Raw genomic sequence first — 12,734 nt, forward strand, 5'->3', positions numbered from 1 at the left:
AAACTACTGGGTTTCCGAAACTTGCAACTAGAACTAGAACTACTCACTTTTCTCAATGCACAGCTACATCTATAACTAGAACTAACGACCTTTAAAAATACGCCATTGATTAAGTAGATCTAGTTGTGGATTTCTAAAAGTGAGTTGCAGGTTACTAATTCTAGTTCTAGTTGCACTTTGGAAAAGTGAGTAGTTCTAGTTGTAGTTCTAGTTTAACTGCAAGTTTTGAAAAGTTGGTAATTCTAGTTCTAGTTCTAATTGCGCATTTTGCAAATCCAATAGTTCTACTCCAAGTTGTAGCCTAGTTGCAAGTTTTGAAAAGTGAGTAGTTCTAGTTCTAGTTGTAGCTGTGCATTTTCAAAATCCAGTAGTTCTAGTTGCAATTCTAGTTGCGATGTTTGCAAAGTGAGTAGTTTTAGTTGCAGGTCTAGTTGTGCATTTTGAAAATCCAGTAATTCAGTTGTAGCTACGAATTTTGAAAATTGAGCAGTTCTAGTTCTAGCTACGCATTTTGAATATCCAGTATTTCTAGTTGTAGTGGCTAGTTTCGATAAATGAGTACCGTAGTTCTAGTTAGAATCGCAAGTTTTTAAATGCGAGTAGTTCTAGTTCTAGTTATGCATTTAGAAAATTGAGTAGTTCTAGTTCTAGTTCTAGTTACGCATTTTGAATATATAGTATTTCTAGTTGTAATTGCAAGTTTTTAAAAGCGAGTAGTTCTAGTTTAGCATTTTGGAAATTGAGTAGTTCTATATGCAGTTACGGGTTAATAGTTCTGGTTTTGACGCGAGACTAGGCAAAGTGTTATGATATCACAAATGTATATTCGTTCAACAACTTGAAACATACGCACCTCTCCGGTTCTTTCTTGCGGCCTTTGTCTGAGCTACTGACGCTGCCGGCGATGCTACTTAGAGTACTGCGTCTTTTAAAGCTGCCTCTTCGAAGCCTTGCTGTGCCAGTCTAGAATGAATCAACAAAATGTGAAGCCACCTTTTCAAAAAAGCACATAATACTCATTGGGATGAATGGATGTTGTATTAATCAAGGAAATGTAATTATGCAGATACCTTATTCCATGTATGTAGGTTAGGGTTGTTCAGAATTGACCGACTTTCTAAAAGTCATGGTTTTCAGCCCTTTATCATGCCTTATCCCCGAAAAACATATTCTAGCTATTTTTTTCTATAACTAATCCCTTGCATCTGTGTGCATGTTGAGCTGGAATTAAAACGATTGGAAATGGTTGATAACCCAAAAATTTGAGTGTCGCGATTTTACTTGCGATGCGAACAATTCGATATCACATAACAGAGTTATGAAAAGTGGATTTAACAAGACTTTTACGGGAAAATGAGCAGTCAACACAATGACTTGGACTCGTACTCAAGTCATAATACCATGACTCGGACTCGAACCTCTGCTCACTCGATTTGACTCAAGTCATAACTGTAAAAGTGAGATTGAATTGTGACTCGGAGCCTGGTGACAACCCTACATAATCCCGATAATTTTCCATTGAAATAGTCATCATTACATTAACATTGCAATTGCTTGATCATTGGCAGTAATGATTAAATAATGATTGACCCTGATCCAGGTCTGCAATTGTGATACGTATAGCAGCGATGTAAATGAGACATACTTGTGATGGAGCAGTTGAAATTGGAGGTCTCGCCGCGCTGGCCAAAAGTGATCTGCCATCGTCTGCGTCCTGATCGTGAACAATTTGAGTCCTGATAAAGAAAACACAATGGCGAAACTCAAATTAGTACTTATCACTTTTCAAAATTCACATCTACAACTAGAACTAGAACTACTGATTTTTCAAGACCCTCACTGCAACTAGAACTATGCACTTTTCAAAATTCACAGCTACAATGAGAATTAATCATTTTCCAAAATCCACAATTGGAACTTGAACTACTCATTTTCCGTGACACACAACTAGAACTATCCATTGTTCAGAAGTGGAACTACTACAAAACAGTAGTTAAATGCCCGCCAACGACCTACATTGTTAGTTTATGTCACCTGGGTACAGCCGTAAGTGACACATGAGTGGCTTAAAAAGCACTCAAAGTGAGAAATTACCAATATACCGACCTTAAAATACTCTTAATCATCCCGATAGCAGAGTCCTCTTGATGCTGACTCCTTCTCGTGCTACCCCCTGTTAGTAACTCGATGCGACTTGGCGTGAGACCACCCGCGATGGTGCCTTTTCTGCCTGTTTTTGGGGGCGACTGAGGCCGGCTTTTTCTGCGTACCGATTGTTTGGAGGTGGGTTGTGAGGTGAGGCTTTGTCTGGAAGGTGGGTTGTCGTGGATGGAACGATCCGATAAGTCAACTGCGCTGCCCTGTAGAGATATTACTATTTGAAAATCTTCTTGGAGGTACATAACTTCAATATACAAGTGAATATTATATTCATATTGAAATGAAGATACTACTTCTAAATGAAGATATTACTATGTTGGAGAGACACAACTACCAGATATTCCGCTCTTACATGTTGGATAAGAATTGGAATTATAGCTACACAGTAATTTCAAAAATTAAGCTACAATTACAATTATAGGTATGCAGTTTTTTCCAAATTAGATCAAAATTAAATTATAGCTACAGTCTTTTGCCCCGAAGTGGTATAGACATAGCTAATATTGAATGTTTCGGCACCTATAAAACGATATTGCTACACAGTATTTTCCAAAATTAAAACACAATTACAATTATAGCTATATAGTTTCTCCAAATTAGGTTAAAATAAAAATTATAGCTACAGTTTTTTTTCCCCGAAGTGGTTTAGACATACCCAAACTAATATTGTATATTTTGTCAGTTATAGAATCAGATTGCTACACAGTATTTTCCAAAATTAAAATACAATATCACTTGTAGCTATACAGTTTTTTTCCGAATTCCATTAAAATTGAAATTATAGCCTCAAGTTTTTTCCCCAAGTAGCTTAGACATAACTGATATTGAATGTTTTGGCATTTATAGAATCAGATTGCTACAGAATATTTTCGAAAACTAAAATGCAATTATAATTATAGCCATACAGTCTTTTCCAAATTAATTTAAAATCAAAATGATTGCTGCAGTTATTTTTTTCCCGAAGTGGCTTAGATATAATTAATATTGCATGTTTTGGCACTTATAGAAAGAGATTGCTTCACAGTATCGTCCAAAATTGAACTACAATAAGAATTATAGCTATACAGTTTTTCCCAATTAATTAAAATTAACATTATAGGTTTTAGCTACACTTTTTTCCACAGGTGGCTTAGACATAACTAATATTAGAGATTTTGGCACTTATAGAAAGAGATTGCTATACAGTATTTTCCAGAATTTAACTACAATGAGAATTATTAGATTAAAATTATATCTACATTTTTTCACCGAGTTGCTTAGACATAACTAATAGTGGATGTTTTGTCATTTACAGAAAGAGATTGCGCTGTGCTATTGAAAGAGACAAACTTGTATGTTCTACCGGAGGTGGTGCTTCTGACTCATCGACTCGAACGTGGCAGTTGAGATAGTCCGCTCGATCCTGCAGGAATTTCATAACTTCATCCGCGTATTGCCGGAGAAATTCGGTGGAAATATCCTACAGACAAACACAATAATGGAAGATTAGCAATGGAAATTTTGTACAAATTTGAAAATCGCAACAGACTTATGCAGTCAGACTTGTACAAACTACCTAGCTGACGGTCTTCTAACTGTCGTTTCTTGAGTAGTTCGAGTTTTAGTTGCGTATTCTGGGAAGAGAGAAGTTCTAATTCTAGTTCTAGTTGCACATTTTGAAGAATAGTTCTAGTTCAAACTGTGAATTTTAAAAACAGAACTTCTTGTTCTGTTAGCGACTTTTGGACAGTGACTAGTCCTAGTTTTCATTGCGAGATTTGGAAAGGAGTGTGGTTTTAGTTCTAGTTGAACAATTTGAAATGAGAGTAGTTCTAGCTGTAATTGTGAATTTTAAAATGAAAGTGGTTCTAGTTCTAATCTAGTAGCACATTTTGGAATGAGTAGTTCTAATTGTGAATTAGAAAAAGAGAGTAGTTAATTTCTAGTTACAAGTTTTGGACAGTGAGTAGTTATAGTTCTAGATCTAGTCTAGTTGACATTATGAAAAGAGAGTGGTTCTAGTTCTAGTTCTAGTAGCACATTTTGGAATGAGTAGTTCTAATTGTGAATTATAAAAAGAGAGTAGTTAATTTCTAGTTACAAGTTTTGGACAGTGAGTAGTTATAGTTCTAGATCTAGTCTAGTTGACATTTTGAAAAGAGAGTGGTTCTAGTTCTAATCTAGTAGCACATTTTGGAATGAGTAGTTCTAATATTGAATTTTAAAAAGAGAGTAGTTCTAGTTCTAATTGTGAATTTTAAAAAGAGAATAGTTCTTGTTCTAGTTGCGAGTTTTGGAAATGAGTAGTTTCCAGTTCTAGTTCTAGTTGAACATTTTAAAAATAGAGTAGTTCTAGTTCTAATTGTGAATTTGAAAAAGAGAATAGTTCTTGTTCTAGTTGCGAGTTTTGGAAATGAGTAGTTTCCAGTTCTAGTTCCAGTTGAACATTTTAAAAATAGAGTAGTTCTAGTTCTAATTGTGAATTTGAAAAAGAGAATAGTTCTTGTTCTAGTTGCGAGTTTTGGAAATGAGTAGTTTCCAGTTCTAGTTCTAGTTGAACATTTTAAAAATAGAGTAGTTCTAGTTCTAATTGTGAATTTGAAAAAGAGAATAGTTCTAGTTTCAGTTGCAGATTTTGAAAAGGGAGTAGTTAAAGTTCTAGCAATTGCTTTGACCAATTGAAAGTATCAATGTCATGGTTTTGGCAAAACTGCTCAAGTATGCAATATGGAAAAAAAATTCATACCATACTTGAAAATTTCCATATTCCACACAGAAATTTCGTTCTATACCTTGGTAAAATTGACATTCCGCTCAGATTATGAAATGATGTCTAATGATTTACAGATAAGAATTTGAGTACGGTATATAAATTAAGTATGTTACAGGCATGCGTTGAACACCCACGCACCTCTTTATCAGGATGTGGATGTTTACAAGCATCTATCCTGGACTTGACGAGCTTGACATGTCGTCCGATGTTGACTCCCATTCCGTTACAATGCTGGACTTCAGTTTTGATGCGGACTTGCGAGTTTGTGACGAATCTTTGGACTCGCTCGATGAACATCAGGTCGATCATATGATTACGGAATCTTTAACGAGAAAAAACATGAAATGCAGAGTGGGTTTGCCCAAAAATAACTTGCGTTTGTCAAATTTCACAGACTAAATACTGTTTTTAGTACTGCTAGTTCTAGTTGCGAATTTTATTACAAGACTAGTTCTAATTCTAGTTTTAGTTGCGCATTTTGAAGAAATATTAATTGCGAATTTTGAATAGTTGGTACCAGTAGTTCTAGTTCTAGTTCTAGTTAATCATTTTGAAAAATTAGTACCATTTGTTCTAGTTTCAGTTGCAAATTTTTAAAAGTGATTAGTTGTAATTCTAGTTTAAGTTGATCATTTTGAAAAGGTAGTAGGCCTACACATAGTTCTAGTTCTAGTTTCGGTTGCAAATTTTGAAAAATTAGTAGCGGTAGTTCTAATTCTAGTTTAAGTTGCATATTTAGAAAAGCTAGTAGCACTAGCATAGGCGCTGAACTCAGGTATGCTAGGTATGCCGCGCATACCTAGGAATTGTTTTGGGTATGCGGCATACCCAGAATTCGGTTTGGTCTGTTACTGACTGGCTGGTGAATTGATCGATTTAGAAATAAGCGTTTCGTAGTGCTGCTGAACACGTAAGTAAACCGGCAGCAATACGTTCAGGCGCTTAACAAAACTCCGTCCTTCAGTTATCAGTTGTCCGTATTTTGTCAGTGTTGCGCGCGGCCACGGCCAATTAACCGGAAGCGCGTTTCCAATTTGCGAGAATCGTTTGTGCACAATGTAACGCAACGCGATCTCGACGCTGAGATGATTGCGAAATTAGGTCATTGATTACCGCGCGCAATCGTCGCAGGCCTGATTTATCGCGTCTCCGTCAGGTCTAGTTCCGCTGGCTTGATGAATCGCATCTGCAATAGGCCCGGTCCGCACTATACCATCACTGGCCTGCGCACGATGACATCGTTGGCCTACACAATTGCGTCTGCGTGGTTCGAAGTATACCATTGCCGGCCTAACTATCGCGTCTCCGGCCTAGCATGCTTTGGCTCCTATCTATCGGTTGTGATTAAAGATTGATATCACGAAACTTGCTAACATCGAATCTCCGCAAAAATGTGTGACTTGTGCCAACATGCGTACTTGATTTCCGTTTAATACTTAAACATAACCAATAACCATCAGAAGATGCGAGTCAAGGCTTGAGTTTTGAGAAAGGTTTGAATCACCTGAAATCGATGCGGATTCCATTATAGAACATACTCCATAACAACTCGGCTATGCGCCTGAATATTTGAGCAAACGCGAGTTGTCAGAAGACGCAACGCGAGGCAACAAGACAGAGAACTCGATACTCAAGATGTCAATTTCTATATGCGCGAAATGTTTCGATTGTCATCTCCTGCTGTGAAGGAACATGATATCTTATGCGCCGGCCGGAACTATCGCTCTTCTGTGATTGTGATGTCAGACTGGCTCAGACATTGAACAATGAACATGGACGGAATTGATTGAAATACATACTGACCGTGAACAGACAGCGGCGTAATTGATTTTGACTAACGCTAATACTAAAACAGAACGATCAGAAAATGTCTTGCAGGCTCTTGATATTGAAACTTCTAACTCCTATGAAATCAAAGTCACTAATGAATAGAGTCCAGACTTTCTATTTGGGAAAATAATTCCTGCAACCTTATTAGCCGTCGCCGAAGATGCGTATTCGTTTGTTCTCGAGGCGGATTGATTGAAATCTCCCGATTGTCGGCGCGTGTGTTGGCGAATATGTTGCGGAGATTGCGAGCTCGCTAATTGACTACACAGTCGCACGCGTTGGTAATTTTATGGTAGCATGATGTGTCGAGTATATTACACAAGAATGCTGATCCGATCGATGTATTATCGGCATTAGTGCATGTTCTTAACCATAATAAACTGATGCTACCTTGGTAAATTTGAAATGGATTCAATCAATTCAGCAAGAGGCCGGATGGCTACGCGGCCTGCTTAATCATATCGTAATTTTGTCACCATATGTGCCAGGTGATATTGAACGCTTGCGAGTCGACTAATTTGCCAATTCTGGCGCACTATGACGTCATCCCTTTGTGACGTCATCGATCTCGCATACCTAGGGAAAATTAGAGTTCAGCGCCTATGAGCACTAGTTCTAGTTCTAGTTTTAGTTGCGCATTTTGAAACGTTAGTACCAGTAGTTCTAGTTCTAGTTTTAGAGTTGCAAATTTTAAAAATGGATTAGTTCTAATTCTAGTCTTATTGATTAGGTCCATGGTATAAGTCGAGTCAACACACAAAGTGACTCAAGTCAATTTGAGTCAACATTCATTTGCAAGAAAATAACCCGAGTGAAGTTGAGTCCAAAATATGGCAAGTGACTTGAGTACAAGTTGAGTCAATAGACAAATTGACTCAAGTCGAATAATTTCCGTATGAAAAATGACTCGAGTCATGTCGAGTCTATAAAACATTCCGACGTGAGTCATCACAACACTATAGTTTAGTGTAAAACTATCGTAAATCTTACCTGTCTTCAAATTTGAGCACAATATCAGTAGCGTGGTCCAAACGCTTCGATTCCATCCCTTCCATGTCCTGCATGATGACGCCTTCAGCTACATCGACACGGTGGGACATTTTCTCCAGCTTTTTACGCAATTCCACTGTTTCTTCAGGTGAGAAATTGCCTCCTTGCGAGAACAGTCTGCGATTTATCATAGAGAAATGTTTGGTAGTTTTATTGATTAGTATCGTGGGCAGGTTTGGGCAGCTGGAAAACGTTCTTTTCTTCAAATTATATTATAATTAGAACGTTAGCAATAAAGTTTTTTTTCCAAATTATACTAGAATTGGAATGATAGCGACACAGTTTTTTCCAAATTCGATTAGAATTGGAATTATTGCTTCAGTGTTTTTTCTTCAAATTAGATTACAATTAAAATGATAGATCCACTGTCTTTTAAATTAGACTAGAATTAGAATTATTGCTACAGTTACTTTTTCAAATTAGATAATTGTTACCATCATATTCATAGCTACACAGTTATTTCCAAATTGGATTAACATTAGAAATGTAGCCACCTTTTTCTTCTAAATTAGAACAGAATTGGAATTACTGAATTCGCGAAAACTGATATCAATTATCAAGTTTAAATGTGTAAAAATGTGTAGCTACAGTTCTAATTCTGATCTAATTATGATAAAAAATGTGTAGCCACAGTTCTAATTATAATCTAATTCGGATAAAAAAATGTGTTGCTGCAGTTCTAATTATAATCTAATTTGGATAAAAAATGTGTAGCTACAGTTCTAATTCTAATTCTGAACTAATTTGGACAAAAAAAATGTAGCGACAGTTCTAATTCTAATTCTGATCTAATTTGGACAAAAAAATGTGTAGCTGCAGTTCTAATTATAATCTAATTTGGACAAAAAAATGTGTTGCTGCAGTTCTAATTATAATCTAATTTGGATAAAAAATTTGTAACTGCAGTTCTAATTCTGATTCTGAACTAATTTGGACAAAAAAATGTGTAGCTACAGTTCTAATTATAATCTAATTCGGATAAAAAAATGTGTTGCTGCAGTTCTAATTATAATCTAATTCGGATAAAAAAATGTGTTGCTGCAGTTCTAATTATAATCTAATTTGGATAAAAAATTTGTAACTGCAGTTCTAATTCTAATTCTGAACTAATTTGGACAAAAAAATGTGTTGCTGCAGTTCTAATTATAATCTAATTTGGACAAAAAATGTGTAGCTACAGTTCTAATTCTAATTCTGAACTAATTTGGACAAAAAAAATGTAGCGACAGTTCTAATTATAATTCTGATCTAATTTGGACAAAAAAATGTGTTGCTGCAGTTCTAATTATAATCTAATTTGGACAAAAAATGTGTAGCTACAGTTCTAATTCTAATTCTGAACTAATTTGGACAAAAAAATGTGTAGCCACAGTTCTAATTCTAATTCTGAACTAATTTGGACAAAAAAATGTGTAGCCACAGTTCTAATTATAATCTAATTCGGATAAAAAAATGTGTTGCTGCAGTTCTAATTATAATCTAATTTGGACAAAAAAATGTGTTGCTGCAGTTCTAATTATAATCTAATTTGGATAAAAAATTTGTAACTGCAGTTCTAATTCTGATTCTGAACTAATTTGGACAAAAAAAATGTAGCTACAGTTCTAATTCTAATTCTGAACTAATTTGGACAAAAAAATGTGTAGCCACAGTTCTAATTATAATCTAATTCGGATAAAAAAATGTGTTGCTGCAGCTCTAATTATAATCTAATTTGGATAAAAAATTTGTAACTGCAGTTCTAATTCTAATTCTGAACTAATTTGGACAAAAAAAATGTAGCGACAGTTCTAATTATAATCTAATTTGGACAAAAAAATGTGTTGCTGCAGTTCTAATTATAATCTAATTTGGACAAAAAAATGTGTTGCTGCAGTTCTAATTATAATCTAATTTGGACAAAAAAATGTGTTGCTGCAGTTCTAATTATAATCTAATTTGGACAAAAAAATGTGTTGCTGCAGCTCTAATTATAATCTAATTTGGACAAAAAAATGTGTTGCTGCAGTTCTAATTATAATCTAATTTGGATAAAAAATTTGTAACTGCAGTTCTAATTCTAATTCTGAACTAATTTGGACAAAAAAAATGTAGCGACAGTTCTAATTCTAATTCTGATCTAATTTGGACAAAAAAATGTGTTGCTGCAGTTCTAATTATAATCTAATTTGGACAAAAAATGTGTAGCTACAGTTCTAATTCTAATTCTGATCTAATTTGGACAAAAAAATGTGTTGCTGCAGTTCTAATTATAATCTAATTTGGACAAAAAAATGTGTTGCTGCAGTTCTAATTATAATCTAATTTGGACAAAAATATGTGTTGCTGCAGTTCTAATTATAATCTAATTCGGATAAAAAAATGTGTAGCTACAGTTCTAATTCTAATTCTGATCTAATTTGGAAAAAAAAAATGTAGCGACAGTTCTAATTATAATCTAATTTGGACAAAAAATGTGTAGCTACAGTTCTAATTCTAATTCTGAACTAATTTGGACAAAAAAAATGTAGCGACAGTTCTAATTATAATCTAATTTGGACAAAAAATGTGTAGCTACAGTTCTAATTCTAATTCTGAACTAATTTGGAAAAAAAAAATGTAGCGACAGTTCTAATTATAATCTAATTTGGACAAAAAATGTGTAGCTACAGTTCTAATTCTAATTCTGATCTAATTTGGACAAAAAAATGTGTTGCTGCAGTTCTAATTATAATCTAATTTGGACAAAAAAATGTGTTGCTGCAGTTCTAATTATAATCTAATTTGGACAAAAAAATGTGTTGCTGCAGTTCTAATTATAATCTAATTCGGATAAAAAAATGTGTAGCTACAGTTCTAATTCTAATTCTGATCTAATTTGGAAAAAAAAAATGTAGCGACAGTTCTAATTATAATCTAATTTGGATAAAAAATTTGTAACTGCAGTTCTAATTCTAATTCTGAACTAATTTGGACAAAAAAATGTGTTGCTGCAGTTCTAATTATAATCTAATTTGGACAAAAAATGTGTAGCTACAGTTCTAATTCTAATTCTGAACTAATTTGGACAAAAAAAATGTAGCGACAGTTCTAATTATAATTCTGATCTAATTTGGACAAAAAAATGTGTTGCTGCAGTTCTAATTATAATCTAATTTGGACAAAAAATGTGTAGCTACAGTTCTAATTCTAATTCTGAACTAATTTGGACAAAAAAATGTGTAGCCACAGTTCTAATTCTAATTCTGAACTAATTTGGACAAAAAAATGTGTAGCCACAGTTCTAATTATAATCTAATTCGGATAAAAAAATGTGTTGCTGCAGTTCTAATTATAATCTAATTTGGACAAAAAAATGTGTTGCTGCAGTTCTAATTATAATCTAATTTGGATAAAAAATTTGTAACTGCAGTTCTAATTCTGATTCTGAACTAATTTGGACAAAAAAAATGTAGCTACAGTTCTAATTCTAATTCTGAACTAATTTGGACAAAAAAATGTGTAGCCACAGTTCTAATTATAATCTAATTCGGATAAAAAAATGTGTTGCTGCAGTTCTAATTATAATCTAATTCGGATAAAAAAATGTGTTGCTGCAGCTCTAATTATAATCTAATTTGGATAAAAAATTTGTAACTGCAGTTCTAATTCTAATTCTGAACTAATTTGGACAAAAAAAATGTAGCGACAGTTCTAATTATAATCTAATTTGGACAAAAAAATGTGTTGCTGCAGTTCTAATTATAATCTAATTTGGACAAAAAAATGTGTTGCTGCAGTTCTAATTATAATCTAATTTGGACAAAAAAATGTGTTGCTGCAGTTCTAATTATAATCTAATTTGGACAAAAAAATGTGTTGCTGCAGCTCTAATTATAATCTAATTTGGACAAAAAAATGTGTTGCTGCAGTTCTAATTATAATCTAATTTGGATAAAAAATTTGTAACTGCAGTTCTAATTCTAATTCTGAACTAATTTGGACAAAAAAAATGTAGCGACAGTTCTAATTCTAATTCTGATCTAATTTGGACAAAAAAATGTGTTGCTGCAGTTCTAATTATAATCTAATTTGGACAAAAAATGTGTAGCTACAGTTCTAATTCTAATTCTGATCTAATTTGGACAAAAAAATGTGTTGCTGCAGTTCTAATTATAATCTAATTTGGACAAAAAAATGTGTTGCTGCAGTTCTAATTATAATCTAATTTGGACAAAAATATGTGTTGCTGCAGTTCTAATTATAATCTAATTCGGATAAAAAAATGTGTAGCTACAGTTCTAATTCTAATTCTGATCTAATTTGGAAAAAAAAAATGTAGCGACAGTTCTAATTATAATCTAATTTGGACAAAAAATGTGTAGCTACAGTTCTAATTCTAATTCTGAACTAATTTGGACAAAAAAAATGTAGCGACAGTTCTAATTATAATCTAATTTGGACAAAAAATGTGTAGCTACAGTTCTAATTCTAATTCTGAACTAATTTGGAAAAAAAAAATGTAGCGACAGTTCTAATTATAATCTAATTTGGACAAAAAATGTGTAGCTACAGTTCTAATTCTAATTCTGATCTAATTTGGACAAAAAAATGTGTTGCTGCAGTTCTAATTATAATCTAATTTGGACAAAAAAATGTGTTGCTGCAGTTCTAATTATAATCTAATTTGGACAAAAAAATGTGTTGCTGCAGTTCTAATTATAATCTAATTCGGATAAAAAAATGTGTAGCTACAGTTCTAATTCTAATTCTGATCTAATTTGGAAAAAAAAAATGTAGCGACAGTTCTAATTATAATCTAATTTGGACAAAAAATGTGTAGCTACAGTTCTAATTCTAATTCTGAACTAATTTGGACAAAAAAAATGTAGCGACAGTTCTAATTATAATCTAATTTGGACAAAAAATGTGTAGCTACAGTTCTAATTCTAATTCTGAACTAATTTGGAAAAAAAAAATGTAG

General features: G+C 33.5%; 1 protein-coding gene across 1 annotated transcript in view; it reads right to left on the reverse strand.

Moving 5' to 3' along the window:
- LOC145435507 (coiled-coil domain-containing protein 180-like) overlaps window positions 1–12,734 on the reverse strand; it is a 67,632-nt gene that overhangs the window by 10,671 nt on the left and 44,227 nt on the right. The window contains exons 18-23 of the mRNA XM_080312786.1: window positions 7,733–7,909; window positions 5,051–5,234; window positions 3,503–3,619; window positions 2,107–2,360; window positions 1,646–1,736; window positions 854–963 (exon numbers count right to left, since the gene is read on the reverse strand). Coding sequence (XP_080168912.1) covers window positions 854–963; window positions 1,646–1,736; window positions 2,107–2,360; window positions 3,503–3,619; window positions 5,051–5,234; window positions 7,733–7,909 — 933 coding nt within the window. The remainder of the gene's footprint in view (window positions 1–853; window positions 964–1,645; window positions 1,737–2,106; window positions 2,361–3,502; window positions 3,620–5,050; window positions 5,235–7,732; window positions 7,910–12,734) is intronic.

Source organism: Botryllus schlosseri, chromosome 3 (assembly GCF_051294905.1).
Source record: "Botryllus schlosseri isolate E-star chromosome 3, Bs_hap1, whole genome shotgun sequence".
NCBI lineage: Eukaryota > Metazoa > Chordata > Ascidiacea > Stolidobranchia > Styelidae > Botryllus > Botryllus schlosseri.